This window comes from Pezoporus wallicus, unplaced genomic scaffold, assembly GCF_028554395.1.
Source record: "Pezoporus wallicus isolate ANWC-B61680 ecotype Strahan unplaced genomic scaffold, APGP_CSIRO_Pwel_v1 contig_3812, whole genome shotgun sequence".
NCBI lineage: Eukaryota > Metazoa > Chordata > Aves > Psittaciformes > Psittacidae > Pezoporus > Pezoporus wallicus.
The window spans coordinates 4474702-4497517 of record NW_026639618.1 but is presented as its reverse complement, the minus strand read 5'-3'; the positions used below and the strand labels follow the sequence as shown (position 1 = coordinate 4497517).

Genomic DNA, 22816 nt, shown 5'->3' with positions numbered 1-22816 from the left:
GCTTCTGCCCTCTACTTCTGTAGACACTGACTGTACAGCAAATACATGCACACAAACTTTATTGAAAAAAAAAGGCTTGATATTTAACATACAAAAAATGTATTCAATTTCATCATTTTAAATGGAATGTGACTGTATGCAGTATTATAGGCCAACTTATGAAAAGATCTATGAATTGGGGATAGTGTCCCACAGAGAACCTCATTGTGTGATTGACAGATCGTGACTGTAATTTATGTTTTCATTAAAAAATTCTGAGGGAGTCTTAATTTGAAAATACATTAAACACAGATTTTTAACACAGAGGCTTGAATTTATCTCTTGAGTAGCTCCTTTCAGCCACAAATTATCAATCACTCTCAGAAAAAAAAAAAAAATTCTCAAATTGAAAAATGTTATTTTTGGTAAGATTATTACTTTTTTATAAAGCTAAATAAACTCCACCACATAATTGTCAGTCAACTTTACCCAATCATTGAAGAGCTACTGGATATCTGTATTCTGTAAAAGTAACCATGGAAACCAGGCACCATCATAAAACACGGCAGTTTTCCTCTGATATTGGAACAGGGGATTACAGAACAAACTAATGTTGCAGCAAACTGGAAACTCTGTGAGTGCTCCCACTGCCAGTGGAAGCATTTCCCAAAGGACTCTGAGATCCACTAACAGAAACATGGTCGTGGAGCTTTGACACTAAAGCTATGAAGCTAGCCTCTTTCTTCAAAGGCATTTAACTGAATAAGAGCAAATTATATCTCTAGATAGGAGTTTTCAGGCATAGGCCTATGTATATTTTTTGCTATTGCCAAGTTTATAAAAACAGCAGTCCTTTACTCAAAGTGCTATATGAATAATTAAGCAGACAAATTTACTAGATCATAGATGACAAATGCTCACCCAAAGACATGACCATATTCCATTCTGAATAGTTATTCCATGTTATAACTATACCATGCATATCTTCAGTTACAGGCTCTATGGAATCAAGCTGGGAACTAGATTTCTGATGTCAAGAAATGCTTAAAGATTGCTGATTGAGAATGACTTTCAACAGTTCCCTCTCATTTCTGCCAGATGGCAGCTAGTTTGAGCTCTTTGACAAACACCGGCTGCCAATTGATTTTTCTTGCAAGCCAATGGGTAACCATTGCACATTAACAATGTTCAGTTAATGTAATCTCTGCATGAAACAGACTTTAATTACCAGGCAACTGTTTTCTGTACTAACCATATCTTTTATAGAAATTAAAGGTGAAGACCCTTTTTCAGAACATATTGCAGTATTGAGTACTCCAAACTCAAAAATGACAAATAGCTTGTGGTATCCAAAAATCATGTAAGGACTCAATATTTGAATAAAACCCAAATTATTAAAATAATTTTTTCATGGTCTTTGATGTTCACAGTATAGTTGACCCTAGAAGAGCTCTATTTACAGAACTTGAACAACAAATGGTGATTTTTCTTTTTCTTCCAGAACCAGTGCCTTTCAACATGTTCCAGCTCTGGCACACACAGTTTCACAATCATGAGGCAACTGTTATTGGTGGTATGAGATGATTATCATCAGGAAAAAAAAAATCTAGATAGTGTGCATTCATAGTAGTAGGATATAGCCAATTTTAAAAGGAAGAATGAAAAAAAATTAGTAAAAGAACGAACTGCATTTTGCAATGTTTAGCAAGCTACCTGGCAAGCTCAGCTACTTGGAAAGCTTGAATTAAACTTCAAAAACTGTACAGCCACAAATATAAAATGATCCTCTTCCAGTCTGATTCCTTGCTCAAGACCATTACAGAGTTTCAGCAGAATAGCTATTCTGCAAATAACAGAACCTCCTTCTTCAGTGCAATCAATCAAATGTCTCTCAGAAGCATCACAAGCACTTCTTTAAAATGATTTTTTAAATAATGAGTTGAATGACAGCAACCTAACAAAGAAAAAAAAAACAACCAAAAAAGCCACATCTGCTATTACAATGACGTTTGTAGCAATATAAAAATCCATCAGGGTTGTAACTTTCAGGTTAGCAAAGTTTACAGCATAAAACATGTAACTTAATTTAGTGTAGGGGGAAATATAGACAATTGTCCAGGAATCACCCTGGAGCCTAGTCAACATCACCAGCAGAAGAAGCCCCTCTGTGACATCAGAGAAAGTTCAGGATGAGTAATGAGCAAAGAATAGAGATCATAATGAAATTACCCTTGTTCTATATGTAGCTGTGCCTGAAAACAAGACAGCATCTCTTGATCTTGTTTTGCCTTGGATCATCTGGCACACATTGCCTGTAATATTTCTTTTGTGTTTGTGTTTAAGGCTTCCTATATGCTCACAAAGGATTTACAGACATTCCTGTGTCTTCCACAATCTATAAATGATGTTGTCATTTTGGAAAATACAAAGCTTTAAAATTAACTTAGTCACTGCTGGGGGAGAAAAAGAAAAATTAAGAAAAAAGTTGAAAACTTTAAAGATGAAAAAAAGCGCTGTTGTTGAATAAACAAATAGAGGATTATAAAGTGAATACATACGCAAGCACTGAGGTACTTCACCACTCCATGTTCCATTCCCAACACAGGTCAAAACAGCAGGAAAAGAGAGTTCGTATCCTGGAGAGCATACATAACTAATGCTAAATCCCCAGTCCAAGTTTGTTCCTTCCAACCTTCCATTAGAGATCTGTGGCGGAGTTGGGCAGGTAACAGCTGCAATAATATTCAAAATAATTAGGCCCAGCTGCTGTAAATATCCCCAGTGTACAGAATTACTAGAAGAACCATATGTGCTAATTTCACCTTTTTAGAGGACATTATAGTCAGGACATGCTATCTTCCACCCTGTATTTTTGCCTCATTTCCTGAAGTTAGTACTTCTGGTTTCCTCCGTTTAGGAGAGAGTGGCTGATTGATAGAGTATCTTAAAACTGGATGCTGCAACAAACTGAATAGGAAGACTACCTAAAAATCAGTATGGAGACTATGAAGTGTACAACATTTAAGAGAGGTCTGGTCTATTACAAAATTACTTTGTTTGTCTGTTTAGACCACATGGAGTACAATTATCTTTAGTTACCTTAGTAACAGTCAAATACTTTCTTCTTATTAAACCTATTAAACCAGTTTATGTTTCGATAGATATTAATGCCCAGGAATGAAATTTCAGGACACTTGATTGAAAGCCTGCTTCTAAGTAGCATAATTTGGTCAGTATTTACTTAATGAAGAGCCCCTCACCAAAAAGCATCTAGCTTCTAGCTAGAGTGAGAAAATTTGAAGATTTGCAACCTCTTGAAATGAGAAGGCCAACAATAAGTATTTCAGTGTTGTCAACCATATACTGGGCTGCGTCAAAACAATCATGACCAGCAGTTCGAAGGAGGTGATCCTGCCCCTCTACTCTGCTCTTGTGAGGCCTCACTTGGAGTATTGTGTACAGTTCTGGTGTCCTCAACATAAGGAGGACATGGAGTTATTGGAGCAAGTCCAGAGGAGGGCCACGAGAATGATCAGGGGGCTGGAACACCTCCCGTATGAGGATAGGCTGAGAAAGTTGGGGCTGTTCAGCCTGGAGAAGAGAATCTGCATGGAGACTTCATAGCAGCCTTCCAGTATCTGAAGAGGACCTACAAGGATGCCAGAGTGGGACACTTCATTAGGGACTGTAGTGATAGGACAAGGGGTAATGGGTTTAAACTTAAACAGGAGAAGTTCAGGTTAGATTTAAGGAAGAAGTTCTTTTTTGTGAGGGTGGAGAGGCACTGGAACAGGTTGCCCAGAGAAGTTCTTGATGTGCCATCCATCTGTGGCACAGTTCAAGGCCGGGTTGGACAGAGCCTTTTGAGACATCGTCCAGGGTAAGGCGTCCCTGCCCATGGCAGGGGGGGTTGGAACTAGATGATCTTAAGGTCCTTTCCAACCCAAACCATTCTATGATTTTATGATTCTATAATTTCTCATTTCCAAGCTTCCCAGGAAAAAAATAGAAGCATCTACTCAGTTGTAGAAAAGAGGGCTGAAAAATACCACAGGACAGTAGAAACAACCGGACATGACTAGTGACAAAGATAAAAGTGTTGTTCAGTGTTTAATGGTGTACTAACAGAGAAGTGCTACCTGAAAAGTGCAGGAAAAGGAGTATAAAAGAAGTTAAATGAAAAAGAAAAGAGAAATAAAAAGAGGAAAAGAGGAAATTTAGGTCAAAATTACTAGAATAAACAAGAAAGAGAAAAGGAGCAAAAAAGGGAAACTGCTACCAAAAGAGAAAGAAAGGAAATGAAACTAGTATGATTTAATTTAGTGGAGACAGTGGGGGCAAATGAGAAAAGGTGGTGACTAAAAATAAAGCAGAGAACACAGGCCACAACAATGGAGGAAAATAAACACTGCACTTATAACCTTTAAACTTATGTTTAGACATCTGTCACCTTGCAGTCTCAGAATAAGTCAGAGGCGCTAGATTGGGAGTACTGCATATCTGAATATGACCTGCAGAAGGTTCATTGTGTGCCATTTCTCCATTCTTATACTCCTCATTAAGAGAATCTTAACTAATTACACCATAAAGATTCTCTGGAATATCATGCATGGCTGCTTGAGAATGATGGATGTAGTAATATTACCAAATAATCCTCTGCCAACCAGTAAACCAGATCTAATTCTTAAGGCCCTTTTTATTTATACTTTCTGTTTCTCTTGCTCTGGTTCATAGTCAAAAACCAAACCACCAACCAACCAACCAGAACCCAGAAATGGACATGATAGCTTTTGCCATACTTTCATGGTGTTTTAATAAAAGCAAGTCAAAACAAGTACTCCAAGCAGCACAAATCTGTGGGCATTCTCCAAGAGCTTCATGACTAGTCCTTTAAAAAGATCTGTATTTTTTAACCTTCAAGCTGAATCATATAGGAAGAAATACAGGTCTATAATTAGGAAATTAGACAGAAGTAGCATGAAAGTAGGTTAATATCAGAATTTTGAGGTGAAAAAGGCAAAACAATACCCAGAAACAAGGCAGAATGTCTCTCTAAGTATCTTGGTCAGAGATTTAATCATAAATATGTATATCAGTTTAAGACCTAAAAGTATATTAAAAATGCAAGTCTGCAAAAAAGACAATGCTTGAATAGTTCAATATTTAGTTGCAGATGAAAATGCATCCTTTTCCAACTAGGCAAAGCCAGAGAATGATTTGTAACTTCTATTTCAGTGGCATGGCGAAAATTATATATCCATTTTCTGCCTAGTTCATTTTCCAGTTATCTTAACTAAATGGTACCAGAAGAGCCTAACACTTCCTCTTGACATTAAGAACTAGTAGTTATACATTTCAAATGCACTACTGCATATTATATTTTACCTTTAACTACGCAGTCAAATAAATGGGGTTTATTAACTTACCTAGTGCACTCCCACAGGCCTGTGTGAAGTACAGAAAGATTCTGAGAACACTAGAGATTCTTTATATGATTATTATTTAGTATTTATACAAGCCATACATATGTATGACCTAAAATCAGAAAGACTCAAAACTCAAAGCCAAAATTGACCTTCCTTTGTATGGCTCCATTTGAATCAAATCAAAGTTAGATTTTCTGCTGCCGGTTAGATGCCTTGTAGTCCTCTAGGATTTGAGGCTGTGAGACTGTCATAAATACTTGTTCTATCTTATGATCTTCTAGCTATTTGCTTACAACAGTCTTGCAGACAGACAGACTCTAAAGCAATAGGACCAGTATGGTCATTCTTCTGTTCTTAAAATCAGTTTTGTAATTGAAGCTGAGGCTCACTCAGAGCACAATACAAATAGAAAAAAAAAAATTAATTAAGAGGATGGCGAAGTCTGACATTGTCAAGAATGTGTTGGGAAAATAACTTAAAAAATTATATTGTCAGAGGTGAATTAGAATTCAACTGGACTTGGTAAGATATTAGGAGAACTTTAGTCAGCAAGGAGAGTAACTGCAAACAGGGTGGAGATTTGAAATTTACTTTGTTTTGATGAATAAATTCAAGATTGGAAAATGAGAACTGCTGAGCAGGTATGTATCTGTGCTTTGTTAAAACAACACAGAAGGAAGATGGACGAAAACAAAGGAAGTACAAACTTAGCCAACAAATTTTTAAAAGAAGAGAAATCAGACATACTTAGTGTGAACCCCGGAAGAAAATGCCAAAACGGTAATGCTGTGGTATCAGGAAGAGTGAGAAAAATTACTCTAGAGAGAAGCTTTAGGATTTATCCAGCAAGTTTCTCAGTGAAAACTGTTCCAATGATACAGATAATGTGGTCTTTCCGTAACATTCAGATTTGTCACTGTTTAAATTTCAACGGAGGGCAAAAATTTCCAATAAAACAGAAAAATGAGGAATGCAGTCTTTTTCTAAAGCCAGGGACATATGCAAGGTCATTTTTGGTATGACATGCTAACCTTAACAAGCAAAAAAAAAAGCTAAATCATCATTTCATATTGTCTAATTCAGCTTAGTAGCAGGGTAATAAAATGCTTTATAAAGCTACAAAGAACTGTTCAACATACTATGCTGGCATGAAAAACTAAAAGGGAAAAGAAGCAAAGGATGCAGTCACCATTCCTGCAGCCAAAAATATAAATTTGGTGTGTTCGTACTAACAGTAACTTTTGACTTCTTTTGAAATATTTTTGCTGCCTCATTACAATAAACAGTGGATGTAAATGTCACATAAGAAATAGTTGATAAGAAAAATAAATGTTGTACCTTTACATGTTGGGATTACTCCACTCCATGTGCCATTGCTAGTACAAGTGCGAATTAAAGAGCTATTTGATTCCATCGTATAACCAGGTTGGCACATATAAGTAACATTTTGTCCAACAACATAATCATCACCATATCTTATGCCATTGGCTGGGACTCCTGGATCTCCACAACTGATAACTGCAAGTAAATAGTTGAAGAACAGATTTTAGAACCTAAATGTGATTTATTTATATGAGAGAGTAAAAACATAGGGCAAAACTAGAAATTTACTGGAGAAAAAAGGAGAAGGTAGAATTATCATAAATCTCACTCCATCAAGAGCAGATAAACATGTCATCTGAATTAGCTGCCAAACACAACATGTGGAGCTGTGTAACAGTTACATTTGGAGAATATCAACGCATATATTCAACGGCAGAAACAATGGACTGTACAATTTGGATCAGTAAAATTTCAAAATTATAAAATAAAAAAAAAAAGGCATGAAATAATCCATATGTCATTACCACTCTTTGATACCCTCAAATTTTCCTATCAGTTCACAGTTTCATTATGAAAGAAAACGATATCTACTATTTCATTTACTTTTCCTTGGGTACATCCTGAAAGGAAATGGAGTCTGGAGAATTTCAGTTATACATCTGCAAAACTCTCCTACTTTATAAATGCTTACATGGTCACTATGCACATAAACAGATGAGAATGTTCAGGCAACCCCAGACATGGGCCATGGTTTATGCCAAAATGGATCTACACTACTTTAATGAGGGGGAGTGGTTGTAAAGCTTCTTGTGACTTTTAGTGTCAGGAGATAATCTCCTAATGAGACTGTATATTCATAAAGAGTTAATAAAGAGTTGTATCATTATAATCTGAGAATAGGTAAGTAAGTTCCTCTCAGATCTGGTCAACTGGGTCTATCAATTTCTAGAACAGTTTTCAAAGGAAGGTATCTTGAAAACCCCAGTGGCAATGATAAAAAGCCATTGTTCTCAGAAAATAAAACATAAACAAGGAAAAAGCCTCGCACCTGGAAAACACAGCACCCATGTGTTTTACAGTTTATCTTATAGCAAACTTGGGAATCCCCCTTTTTCATTGTTATTAATTCTGGAAAATTGTAGCAGGCAGTTTCCAGGGTAGAAAGCACATCCTGGCCACTTCTAACTCAAAGCCAAAGCATGACTGATGGGAATAACACCCTCTTTGTATTGTGGTTTCCAAAATGAGAAAACCCATGGCTTCATGTCTGTATTGTATTCTGACAAGATTCCTTGATCTAAATAATTGGGTAATTTAGAATCCAAGGTATATAGTATTCCTGCTCTACAATTCATCGCAGTCTGAATGAGCAAATAATAATTAAACTGCATGTATCAAATTAAAGTCCAACATAATCATTGTCTATGGATACAGAAGAGACTATAATACATACTACAGGGTTATATGGGTTAGCCTAAAGGTAGCTAGTGCAGTAGTAAAGAAAACTGGAGTTCAGCGTTTTTTATTTTGCCTAGTAACACAATTTATTAGAAAAAAAAAAACAAAACCAACTTCAAAAGTCATAGCTTTTTTGTTTGTATTTTTTAGAAAAATATAGACTTGTAAAATCTATTTTTCTTAGAAACACAAATTCAAATACTTCACATGTTCTACCTTTCTTTATTTGGCGTATTCCATTTACTATCCTTAATGTTGCAAACTCAACTGAGATAACCCTTGATATTTTAGCAGGTATACCATTATTTTGACTGGATTACAACATAAAGCTCAGGTCTTTACCCTTTTTTCTCTAGTCCTTGTTTCATCTCTTTAGATTTTTCTGTATAAAGAATATTTCAAATCATTGCCTTCCAAATTTAAAAACATGCAAATACCTCGGCTTTAAGCAGATCTCTAGATTGTTCTACCTTCTCAAAATTCCTACCTTCTTATCATTAATTTTCCAAGTTATATTACAAAGAAAGCAAAAAAAAAAACCCAAAATAAAACAAAACCAAAAAAAAAACAAGAAAAAAACCCACCCAAAACCCAGACCTGATTTTTCTTTTTCTTATATTTTTGACCTTTTGTATTCACTAATCTTTATCTTACTATTGGAAAAAGAGTTGCATGAAGAAAAAGACTGAGATGTGGGAAAAGAGTCATTCTTCATATTACTGTGCTGTAACATTAGAACTGTTCATAGAGATGGGTTAGCAGTAATATGGGAAAAGATCTGCTTGTTCTTGTGTCTTATGCTGCAATGTTTGACTTTAAAACAAGCAAAAGAATATGCAAGGAGGTGACCTAGATTTTTACTGAGACATTGTGTTTTGTCATAAACATAGGAATGAAGCTTTAACTGAATCAACATGTAGTAGCTACTTAGATGGCTCAGTGGCACCTCACAGATGCAGACAGTCAAAGGAATTACAGAATGGTGAGGTTGGAAGGGACCTCTGGATGTCATCTCATCCAATCCGCTGCCAAGCAGTCCATCCAATGACCCAAAGTTGGAACACCTCCATTTAAGTCAGTGTAGTAGGCAAAAAGCAGTTTAAATTGTTGTAGCAATGCTGAGCAGAAGACCGCTGTACACTGAGGAGCCAGTGATACGCAGTACAGTTAGCTTGAGGAGCCTGAGACTTGTACCGCATTTTGCTGTGCATGCAGCATGGCTTTCAGACCTGTGCTGCACAGATCCTTTGGCCCAGGCAAAACCTCAGCAAGCACATTGCAACAAAGGAGCTTCTGGGAGCTCCCGCTCAGTACCAGTGACTACAGCAGCTGCATGCATATCCTTGCTTTTTATCTAGCAGCACAGAAACAAGTTCTCATGAGAGCATTGCTTTTCTTTGACTGCAGAAATTATTTGCTTCATTGTAAGAAAATCTTTTCATAGCTTGAATATAATAGCTTGATACCATTTTTATGGTATCATTACAGTTATGAGAATTAAAGTAGGTAGATCATGTAACCATACAACTCCCTTATTATACTGTCTTTAAAAAAACATGTTATTCATCTTTTTAAGTATTTCATGTACACAAAATTATGTATGAAGTAGTACAAGAAAAAGCTGAAGACAATTTATTTGCATCAAACTTTGATATTTTACTTTATTGTCCTTCAGAGGAAAGAAAAACAAAGACTGTTCATTAGAGATGTGTCTTACTTGTGCAGTTTGGCAAGGATCCAGACCATGTTCCATTGGCAGTGCATTGTCTTACAGATGATCCGGAGAGTATGTATCCTTCCATGCATGAATAAATTACTGAATTAGAGAATGTAGTTCCATCAATACGAAATACTTTTCCATTAGCGGTTGTTCCTGGATTACCACACTGCACAGCTATAACACAAAATGTTAAATATGTTTAAAATGTAGTAAAGATGATTTTTGACAGTCCTGCTGCCAGCAGTGTTATGTGGTAGAAATACGTGCTGCTGTTCTGAAAAATGTAAGTTTTGACCACCTACTGACAGGACATGTTGTACAGTACATATCTGTTTGCATTAATTACTAGTTTTTACCTTTTTGCATGTAGGGAAGCACAGCCTCCAAATTTAAGTTTAAATTAGGCAATAGAGGAAAAATAGCTTACCTCTGAAAACAGACTCCCAATTACAAAAAGGACAGATGTACAGTTGTAGATTCAATTTGAATCTATAGTATGTATGCATTTATAGCATCACCTCGGCTTTAAGCAGATCTCTAATTCAAAGCACAGAATAGAGCCAAAGTATTATTTCATAGGAAAGTATAAGCCTGATGTTTCCCAGTTCTTTGAAGATTAACTTTGTAATTGGAATGTGCCTTTCGTATGTGATTACATATATCTACATACATACATCTAATTGATATGTCCTAAACTATAATATATGTACATGTGCATCACACACACACACACATATATATACCTATACACCTATATATCATCTGTGAACCAGATCCATAATTTCAAGATTTTTTTTTGAGGTAAAAATAACACCAAAACTATCTTAAAATGTAAAAGGGGTACTTCATTTCTGTAATAGATAAGATCAAAGAAGAACAGTGGAAAGTTCAGCTGGGTTAAGCATATCCTTTTAGATATCAGCATACAAACACATATATGTATTTATGTTAGGTCAGGCTGGTAATCATTCAGCAGAAAGGGTATCAGAAAACCAGCTTGTTGCATAAGATTTTAAAATTAGATTATTTAAAACATATAATGCCATCAACAGTAATAAAGTGGCAAGTAAGAGTACAGGTTCTGAAATGACATTCTGCTTTTCAGGAAGCTTTTCTTTCAAAAGGAGTCTCTTTGGAATTATTTCTTATTTTTGAATTAAGATAATTAAGGTAATAAATTATTGTCCATAACTATTCCATTACAACTTTCTTTAATGATAATACATCTGGCTTGAAATTTCTAGAATTATTTTTTCCCAAATAAACTTGTTTCAGCATTTCATTTTTTTATTGAAAAAGCCAACTGTTTATCACACAGATGAATCTAATGAAATCCTAACACTGACATTTTCCTAAAACACAGTTCTTTTCTCTGAAATCCAAATGTATGCACAAATTGAGTTCTAGAGGCCTTACCTATTTCCTTTTCTGTTTTTTCTCTTTTTTGCACTGGGTAACACAAATAGTCGATGCTGACACAAAATTAAGAAGAAATAAGCAGTCCTGTACATTTTTTTTTTCTCAAAACTTTGAAAACGTGCAGTTTTCCCATGGGTGCTGGGAGCTGATTTCAAATTAGTCACCTGACACCAAGCTATTGCTTTGGTGTAGTAACTTACGAGAAAAAATTGTCAGTTCAAAATCAACTGTATACCAAAAATGACAATATAAAATTGGTCTTTTGATTACCATTTTTAACAAGACAGTTTAAAAATACAGTGGATCCTCTGTGATTTACCTTTGCACTCTGGTTGTCTTCCTGTCCAACTTCCATTTGCCAGACATGTCCTTTCTTCTGAGCCATGGAGGATATAGCCAATATCACAGCTGAAATGTACTGTGCTTTTAATTTTAAAATTGTTTTCTTCTCTAGACCCATGACCTGGGATACCTGGATCACCGCAAGAACCAGCTGTGTCACCTAGAAGTTAGAGTGCAAAGATCAGAATAAATATAAAATATTATTATGACACTGCATTTAAAATAATGTTTCTATACATTTATAAATAACTTTGTATTTATGGAAAAAAGACACCCATATATCTCAGTAGGTGTGAGTTCCTGTAATTAGAAAATTACTGGATTCTCAAATAATTTCTTTGTACTTCTTTTATGTAAGTACAGAACAGAAATTATAATTATCTCAAGATTCCACTTAGACCATGCTAAACTTTTGGTAATAGAATCATCAAACAAGAAAAGGGAAACAAAAACTAGCCAAACAAAATACCCTTGACAATTTTTCATTTGAAATAAAGAATTCTGAGCAAAACCACAGTCCTGATCATAAAGATAATTTTCTTGTTTATCTATACAGAATGTTCATATAATACTTCCTATTTTTATTGTATCATTAGAGTTGTAACAGTTTTATCAGTGAATGAATGCTGTAGTCAACAATTTTATGTACATTTGACATGAAGAACTTCTCTGATTTATAGAGATGTTGAAAGTTCACTTCAAAGACTGCCTGACAGCTAAATCTCCCTCATCTAGAAATGTTTAAGCAAATTCTAAGAGAATGTTTTCTACTATCTGTTTTATATCAATGTCAAAATAATCAACATAGTCATAATATTAATAATAATATCTAAGATTATACATCTAAATCATTTATTGTGGGAGTTTTTAGGAAGCCCTAGGTAGCAACTGTATTTGCACAGCAGGTCAGTTGTTCAAATTTTTTAGTGTATACATAGGATCTGCTGTTTCATATTTTTAAAGGTCTTTAAACTAGACTTCTATCTAATAAGAGATTAAGGTATATTGTATTACTGAGTATAGAACACAGAAGAGTTGAATTCTAGAATCCTCGGAGCTGCTCTGTTTGGGTTTTCACCCACAGCATAGAGTTTTCTGTGAAACTTGCAAATAAACTGAACAGTCTTCTACACAAAATATGTTTCAAACATAATATTTTTCAGAACATATCTGCATTATTTTGTAGTTACACTAATGTAAGTAAAGAAGAAATATTTTAGGAATCAGCTAGAAGGCTTCAATTCAGCTACTGAAGAATATCGTATTACATATATATTCACATTCATGACAATTATTAAGATTTATACAAATTATGCAAGGAATGTCATATTTTTCTGGTATTAATTTAACCTTAAATAGCAGTAACAAGGGAAGTTCTTACACAGAAATAGATAAAGTGGACTGCTCCAAGTACCAGAAGACTAAAAGCTACAAACTCTGTCTCATAGGGCTCCATGGGAAGTTGTAGCGAAAAACAGAGCTTCCCTTGTTTTGCTTGACACTGTATATCTGTAAACTAGACTGCTGGAGTGACTGGATGAACACATCTCTTTACTAACAAAAGCATGTACAGAACAGCTTTCTTTGCTTTGAGAACTACAGTGTCTGAGAAAATACTTGTTTTAGTCAAATGCACTTTTGTCACTTAAGAAGGTAGTTCATGTGGCTGCCTGCAGTTTTGTAGGTCATGATTAGTACTTTTTATTTCCTTTCATATAGGCCATGCTTTATTCTTTCCCCACAAAGTCATTGAAAACCAGCATAACTCTAAGCACCTCACAGGAGCTGATCTGCACCATTCCTTATAGGCTTACGGAAAGGAAAATGCAGTTATGGAGCCTCAGTCTGAAGGTGTATCTGGAGAGTCAAAGAAAAGGCAGAACTTTGCTTGGAAATGCAGAAAGAAAAAAGGACAAACCTGGCAGATCATACTTATTCAACCCCTTGCTGAATCAGCTGACAAAGTAGGCTAATTGTGAACCACTCACTAATTTAGGAGACAATTTTATGATTGCTTAAGTTAAACAAACTTCAACCAACACTTTTCACTTGAGAATAAGCAAGCTAATGTAAATACATGCCTATTATACTCAACTTTTAGAGCATTTATGTGCATTAAGCTACATGGTCCTATGTATTTTAGCACTTTCAGAAAAAAAAATTAAGTAAATATAAGAGCTAGCTGACTGGTTCAAAATCACAGACTCAAAAGTGTAGGCTCTTCTCTGTTTATGCACTTCATTATGTGAAATGCATCAATAAAGCAGCCTCCCAGGCCTGTTTAAAAAGAAGCTGTAAATAGTTACAAATTAATGCAAGTAAAAGATTTTTATAAGCTTGCAAAATACTTCATGTCCAAGCTACTCGGGTGACTTAATATCCCTCTAGTTTGCAAATAGTCTGCTACATATCTTTACAATAATTTTAAAATGTCCCAGATCAAGATATTTTTCTTTATTTGGGGAATCTGTATCTTACATTTTCCAATATGATTTATTTAGACTATGAAGGTTTTGGAGCCAGGCCTATTCATTATGCTATACTTGTAAAAACTCTACAATAACAGCTCATTTTTCAGCAAGTAATTTGGCATTATGCTTAAAATAATTTTCAGATTAAAAAAATGAAAATAGCTTTTTTACTATACCAACTATAAATTACATATTCCTCTTGCAAATGAAATCATGTGTTCCTTCGTAATGCCTAATTATTACTGTGAATTATTATTCTTGTAATCATAGGGAGGTCAACCACCAGCTCTTTTGATTGAAGGTTACAGACATAATTTTTCTAAATGACTAATCACATCAGGAAGTTACAGAGATATACTCAATGATATCATAACGGAACAATTTCTTATTACCTCATGCAGAGATTCAACTACGAGATTTTCAGACTCAGTTATGAGTTATATAGAATTATATAGAATTATTTTTAATTTATTTTCAGTAAGCTCCTTTGATGTTTTCATATACATTTTTCAGGGCTCCTATTTCTATTCTTGATATTTTTGTCTATTTTTTTTTAATTCACAAATCAGATTTTTTTCATTACAAAAACTCTAAACAGCCTTAGATTTTATCTAAAGAGGATTTTTTCCCCTAAACAAATATCTATTCACACTAGCTATTAAAAAAAAAAAAAAATCTATTTGAATTTGCAATTGACATAAATGTCTCATAATTTATTAAGTAATATTTAATATTAAATTTGATTTCTGGTGCATAGCTCTAAATATCACAGGTTATAAGTTCCTACTCTTTGTTCCCATTGTGGTATAATTTCCTCTGATTTTATTGATGGAATGTTAAGAAATTAAAATAGGTGTTCACATTTTCTATTTTCAGTCACATTTTAGGTTGTAAAAGAAAATTGTTGAAAGAAGAGAGATTCACAGAGCAAGATAACATTTATATTTTCCTTGCCTGCAACCACTTCCTAGAAATTTGCAGTGGGAGCTTCAGATACTGAAAACATCTTCCAACCGTTTGGAAAAAAAAAAAAAAAGCATATTCTGAAACTGTAGCTGACATAATTAGTTTATACCTGGATACACTAAAGAGATCAAGGCAGGAGTTAAATAAAGTTTTGGAACATGTGAGTATATGAGACCCCACCTGGAGTACTGTGTCCGTTTCTGGGGTCCACAGTTCAAGAAGGAAATAGACCTGTTAGAGCAGGTTCAGAGCAAGATCACAAAAAATTAGCATGGGGCTGGGACACTTCTCCATGATAAAAGGCTGAGAAAGTTTTGGCTGTTTCATCTGAAGAAAGGAAAGGTCCAGGGAGACCTTACAGCATCCTTTCAAGATACATAAAAATATAAGGAAGATGGTGACATTTTATCAAGGCCTTTAGTGACAGGACAAGGGGTTGCTGAGAGAAGTTGTGGATGCCCCACCCCTCGAAGTGTTCAAGGCCAGGTTGGATGGGGCTTTGAGCAACCTGGTCTAGTGGAAGGTGTCCCTATTCGTTGCTAGGGGATTGGACTAGATGACCTTTTGAGGTTCCTTCCAGCCCAAACTATTCTATGATCTAGTGGAAGATGTCTGGGGGCTTGAACTACATGATTTTTAAAGAACTCTTCTGACCCAAACTATTTTATGGTTTCATGATTTACTAATGCTGTAAAGAATCTTGGATTTCTAGTGTGAAGCTAGTAGAGCAGTATTGTCAGGTTTGCATTATCGGTTATTTTTCATCTCTTGATTTGGCATCGCTGTAACCCAAGAAAAATATGTGACACTTTTCTTCTTATCTATCTTCTGCCTTGACGGATATCTAAATACACTGAATTACATAGGTCTGAGTAAGGTCCAAAACCCCACTGATTTCTTAAAACTATATAATGGAAGCATGAGTATGACAAGAAAGAACCTCCCCCAGTATTTACTGAGAATTGAAACTGTTAATATGATTAAACCGTGCTACAATCTGTGTTTACATACTCAAATAAATGGGATTTACTGAAATCCCAAATTGGATTTTTCTCTTGATCACTGATTTTAAAGTGAATCAAACAAATTGTGAAACAGACCATTTCTAAGCATCAGGTTGTTGAAAAAACATAACTCAACTTCGGTGAGGGCTAATGTATTACAAGCATTAGATGGCATTAGCCCAAAAAACAATCACCCTATCTTGAAATTATGTGGAGCCCACTTGGCCTCATAAAGATGGATGTATCATGCAATTAAGACATACCTGTGGTGTCATTAAGTCAGTAGATACTTTTCTAGTTAAAAAAATACTCAACAAACCTATCATCTTTAAAAGATAAAGATGAAATATTTCCCCATGTAAATTAATACTTTTCAGAACTCACATAGGAAACATTTTCAAAATAAACTGGTTCCTTTAGCATTGTACTGAATGTGCAATTTTTTTTTATATGTCACTGAGAATGAAACATATACGTATGCCATTGAGAAAGCCTACTTCTTCCAAACTATTTTCTTGTTAGTAGTTTATACATTTTTTTACTTCTATTGAGATAGTACTTCAGTTTTATATATGACTTTCCAGGTTTTAAAATGGTCTTCTGATAAAAATCAAAACACATTCAAAACAACTTCAGGACACAGTCATTAATTTGAAAATATTACCTGAGCAATGAGGAAGAGATCCGCTCCAGTGTCCATTTAGCTGACACGTGCGAGACGCCTCCCCTAACAGCAATCGTCTACCTGTGCAGGTATAATGAACAGTAGACCCAAACGTGTATTTATCTCCAGACAGGACTGCATTAGGAGGAACGCCAGGATGGCCACAGTCAATCACTACAATGCATAATTATTGGAGATAAAAAAAGGTTATTATAACTGATCAAAAAGTTTGTAGTTATGATTTTCATCACTCCATACATATACTTTGTGAAGAGACAGATATTTTTAGGGTTTGGGGGTGGAGGGCATATTATCTGATTGAAAATGCAAAATATATTACAGACCAAAAAAGGTGAAACAAATATTTGGAGATCTCAAAAAAGGTATTTAATGTATAAACATAATGTCAAATTACATTAAATCACTAGGATGATCTTTATGGCATGAGCACACACACACACACAAGCACACACTCATGCATGTACTCTTCAGAGAAAAAATACAGGAAGACAGTATCTGCCAAAGTCACTGACAAGGTAGAGAATATGCAGACCTTCATCTCTCATTGACAGGTCCCAAATCACTGGTCATGACTTCTATTAGATCTATAAACAAAATCATTTTGCTAAATTTCACTGTGAACATTAATGCTAATATACTAATCTGAACTAATACACTAGTCAGATCTACCTTCTAGTTTTAAATGGCTCTACCTTCTTCTAGTTTAAAACCATTTCCCCTTGTCCTGTCACTACAGGCACTACCAAAATGTCTGTCCCAACCTTTCTTATTAGCCCTCTTTAAGTGCTGAAAGGTCACAATAAGGTCTCCCTGGAGCCTTCTCAGGCAAAACAACCCTAACTCTCTCAGTCTTTCTTCAGAGGAGTGGTGCTCCAGCCCTCTGTTAATTTCTGTGGCCCTCTTCTGAACCTGCTCCAACAGGTCCATGTCTTACATATGCCAAGAACTCCAGAGCCAGATCCAGTACTGCAGGAGGAGTCTCACAAGAGCAGAGCAGAGGGGGAGAATCATCTCCCTTGACCTGCTGGTCACACTTCTCTTGATGCAGCCCAAGATACAGTCAGCTTTCTGGTCTGTGAAAGCACAACTCATGTCCAGCTTTCCATACACCAGTTTCATCAAATTCTTCTCCACAGGGCTGCTCTCAATCCCTTCATGACACAGCCTGTATTGATACTGGGGGTTGCCCTCACCTCCGCTGCAGAACTTACACTTGGCTTTGCTGAAACTCATGAGGTTTGCATAGGCCCACTTCTCAAGCTTGCCTTCTGGATGCCATCCAGTCCCTTAGGCTGGTTAACTGCATTGCTCAGCCTGGTGGTGTCTGCAAAGTTGCTGAGGGTGCACTCAATCCCTTTATGTCATTGATGAAGATATTAAACATTACTGGTCCCAATACAGACCTCTGAGGGACACCACCTGTCACTGATATTTATCTGCATATTGAGCCACTGTTTGCTACCTTCTGTATGAGATTATCCAACTAACTGAACAGTCCACCCATCAAATCCATCTTTTCAATTTAGAAGGATGTTGTGAGTGACTGTGTCAAAGGTCTTACAGAAGTCCAGACAGATGACGTTCATAGCTCTTCCCTTGTCCACTGACATAGTCATTCCATCATAGAAGGCCACTAGATTGGTCCAGGCATGACTTGCTCTTTGTGAAGCTATGCTGGCTGCCTTGAATCACAGGAGGATGTGTTCCGTGATTTTCACAGGCACAGAGGTGAGGCCACCAGGTCAGTAGTTCCCAGGGTTCTCCTTTCTACCCTTTCTAAAAATGTGTGCAACTATCCATCTGTATAGTCACCAGGGACTTGACCTGACTGCCATGACGTGGGAGAGTGGACTTAAGGAGAGTGACTTGGCAACTACACCAGTCAGTTCCCTCAGGACTTTTGGATGCATCTAGCCAGATCCCATAGACTTAGGTCTATTTTGGTTCCTCAGGTAGTCATGAACCTGATTTCTCTTACAGTGTGCGGCACTTCTCTCCTCCAAGCCCTGTCTTGCAGTCCATCCACTCAAGAGGTTTGCAATCAGAGGCTGTTAGTGAAGACTAAGGCAAAAATACCCCAAAACAGCAGTTGCGTACCTCAGCCTTTTCCTCATCCATGGTTACCACTCTGCCAGCTGTCTTCACCAGGGGCAGGGGTACACTTTCTTTGACCTTCCTTTTCTGGCTGACATACCCATTTAAGCCCTTATATTTTAGCCATGCCTTGGCCTTCCTGACCGCATCCCTACAGGCAGCATTGCTGGTACAGGTACTCTTCCCAGAATACCTCTCTCAGCTTCCACTGCCTTTGAATTTCCTTCTTGCCTTTAGTTTGATCAGTAGGTCTCATCTCACCCATGCTGGCATCTTGCCTTTCCTGATTTCTTATGCCTAGAGATTAAGAACTCTTGCTTTCTAGAGAAAATGTCCTTAAATATCTGACAGCTGATAGCATCCTGTTCCATCACATACCTGCATAGTACCTTTTTATAGGTGTGTAAATTTAATTTTACATTAAGCTTTGATTCAGATTTAAAGAACAAAGAAGAAAAATAAAAGAAAATAATATTATTAATCTTCAGAGTATGTAAAACATCAGGTCAAAAGTTATTTTTTCAGTATTATGGACAATTATCCATCAATCTCTGTCCCCCCAAAACCTCCCTTTCCTAAATAAATAAATAAATAAATAAGTAAATCTGAAAGATATGCAAATAATTTTTTTGCCAATGTGCCATTTCAATGGCTATTTCTTTTTCCCTGAAACCCCTAACCCTTAAAACCCCAAGCCAAAATACACAGTTAATACTGATAATGGATGAGGTATATAACATTCTGGAAAAACAGAAAGAAGTGTAAATTCACATCTGCTTCTGGTCAACTATGATGACATACCAGTAAAATTACAGCATTATTAGTTTAAAGCCTGATTAAATTTATAAATGTTCAATTAAATGAAATATTATACCTTAATTCTTGGGTATCGAATTAAAAAGTAGACTCAAGGGTTTTTTAATCTCTATAGGTGTCAGCAATTTTGATCATTCTATCTGACAGCTATGAATGTCTGTATATGTCATATTGTGAGGGAGTAAATGTCAGAACAAGGTGCTGCAATAGATTTATCAAGAGGATGGCACCCACACTAACAAAAAAACTAGCCTGTATTATTTGGAAATTTCAAGCTTGGAAGGTGTGGATTGTGTGCACTCACATCTCAGCAGCTTAAGAATAACAAATCAGAGCATGTCTATCAGAACTAAATTAAGAATACTTTGCCATACAAAACCCCCCGATATGGGCACTGGAATTCTTTGACATATGTTGTCCAAATATGTCTTCATTTTTAGTACTTTTCAAATCTATTTTACTGGCCTCATGTAATCAAATAGTGTATGTCCTTAGAAGTCTTTAATTAAAAGACAGAGTTGAAATGGCATTGTGATCCAGGCCAATGCTGAATTCTGCTTCTTACAGGATTTACAGAAACTAGCACTCTAGCTACAACATATTTCAAAGGAATCGAGCCCCTTCACAAGTGAACAGCTTCTTTTCTCTTGTTACCATGTCTTTTCTCCATTACTCTAGTGATATTTCAAAACAAGGTCTGTTCTTTGGAACCAGTTAGAGGGAGACTGAAATTCAACTACATCAACAATAATCCAACTTTGGTCAAAGGATAAGATCTAGCAAACTTTCCACTTCTTTTCCATTGCTCTTATAGTGCAAAAATGTGCAGACTACTAAATGACTGTGATGCATATGTCCAAAAGGGAAACAATTTGAAATACACTCCAGAAGCTGAAAGGGTCTTATAAAAAAATAGTCAATAGATGCATCAGAATCAGTTTTAATAAGTTTTATGATTATTAAATATCCTGGATAGTGCCTATGTTAGAATTCATTGACCTTTCTGTATAAATGACACAAATAAAGCTAAGGATACCCTTTCAAAAGTACACATAGCACTCTTACTCCCAAAGGTCAGGTTAAAAGAACAGTAAAGTCTATATTATCAAATTACTTGTGACAATTTTGAAAGAAGACTAAGAAATAAAAATACAAAAGTATAAAGAAGAAATCTCTGTACCTTTAGTTTTAGGTTTTCTTTCTCTTTGGGGACATGTTACTAATAAGTAACATTTATATTTCTGAAACTGTAATGTTACCTTCAAATTAAATATGAAACTGTTAAATTCCTTTTTATAAGCTTAACTGTGTCTTGCAATCAAGCTATTTACCCTATCAAAGAATGGGACAACCTCCAGAACCGAGGGTATTAACAGCAATAACAAAGTTTCAGGGGAGTCTATTTATGTATTTATTTATTTATTTAAAGAGAGAGAGGAAAAACAGAACTGGAGAACCTTCAGTTAAGAACTAATATTGCAAATATCAATCCATGAACCCTAAATAAGGAACCCTTAGCCTGTTTTCCCCTTTAATCTCTAGAAAATAAAGATTTTAGCCTTTCTCAGAGAAAAAAAAAATTGATCTTAAAGCAGAACTTTTTTTCATAAACTTACAGAAAACTGGGTAAGCCAGCTGTCCCAGACAATTAAAAACATACGAAGCATTTATGGCTGTATCTACATCACAGTTGCAAACTTGTCCAGGAAAAGCCAGAACAAAAACCACCTGCTCTTGCTGATCCCCTTGTCTTGGTGGATCATATGACTATGATGTTCAGGTACATAATTCAGAGATGTTTGTTTCATTTCCCAAAATTTCTCTAAGAATATAACTGCACTACTTCAGCTGCTACTAAGACCTTCCATTATTACTGCACACACACAAATGTATATGATTATTTTAATTGCTGTTATGATACTGATGGAAATGTACATAAATTAATATCTAGTCTAGTCCACATTCTTTGTAGAAACATACACATTATCTACTTACTAATGCATTCAGGCAGAGGTTTGTCCCAGTGGCCATTTGGTTGACAAATTAAAACTGAAGAGCCAAATAAAAAATATCCAGGATTACAGTCATAAAATACCACTGTGCCATACGTGAAATTTCCATGTTCAATTTTACTTTCTCTTATAGAATTTGCAGGGATTCCAGGATCAGAACAATTGACCACTAAAAAGAACAAGAGCACAGACCTGAGAGTCGTACAATCTACTAAAATGGCCTTTAAATGGTCTTTTCATTTCTATGAGAAACTTTCAATATGTTGCTATCCTGATTTTATATTTAATGATATTGAGTTAGGAAGATAATATGAAACCAGGAGATGCTAAACTCTGAGCAAATGAAAGGAAATGTTTCTTCACGGAATGTGATGATGCTGTAAAAGTATTAGCCACTAACAGTGACTGGACACCCCAACATATTCAATTTATACCCTTTTATAAACTACTGCCCACAGCCTGAAGGCTAGACATGCCTCTGGTCTAACCCAAACAGCCATGCAAATATACTTATGTTCCTATACTAACATGTTGATAATGAAGCACCTTTGAGGCAGGTGCTTTCAGCTAAAGGGCACATGGTCAGTTAGGTAAGACCGTGGTGCTCCCACCAGAACAGGGAAATATCCCAGCAAATGGGTATGTGCTTTAAAAAAAAAGGTATACTTTGATGGTTAAGAATACTGATGGATGGTTTTTTTTTTGAGTCTACAATTTAAGATTCCTACGTTTGAAAAAATCAGTGAAGATTTTTGATTGACTGGTTGGGGTTTTTTGTTTTTTGTTTTCTTTTTTTGATACATACAGCTAATGAGGGGACTATAATACTTATTCTGGGGATCACAAAGATTTTTTTTATAAGTTTCCATGCAATAGACTCCTCTGGTCAAGTAAACACATCATCACCTACTCAAAAAACTACTTATTCTAGAAAACTAAATACATATATTTCTGTATGTGCATGAATGTTTGTACATAAAAGTATCAGAATATGCTGAAAATCTTTGTAATCAAAAAAGAAATAAAGCTATTTGTCAGATGCAATTTAAAATCCCTTTTCCTACCTACACCACTCAATATAGTTACAGCTCAAAATACAGT

General features: G+C 35.6%; 1 protein-coding gene across 1 annotated transcript in view; it reads right to left on the bottom strand.

The window, feature by feature from the left end:
• Window positions 1-22816, bottom strand: part of CSMD3 (CUB and Sushi multiple domains 3) — a 599019-nt gene that overhangs the window by 31621 nt on the left and 544582 nt on the right. The window contains exons 58-63 of the mRNA XM_057415252.1: window positions 21699-21884; window positions 16773-16946; window positions 11645-11827; window positions 9904-10080; window positions 6744-6923; window positions 2538-2711 (exon numbers count right to left, since the gene is read on the bottom strand). Of these exons, the coding sequence (XP_057271235.1) occupies window positions 2538-2711; window positions 6744-6923; window positions 9904-10080; window positions 11645-11827; window positions 16773-16946; window positions 21699-21884 (1074 nt within the window). The remainder of the gene's footprint in view (window positions 1-2537; window positions 2712-6743; window positions 6924-9903; window positions 10081-11644; window positions 11828-16772; window positions 16947-21698; window positions 21885-22816) is intronic.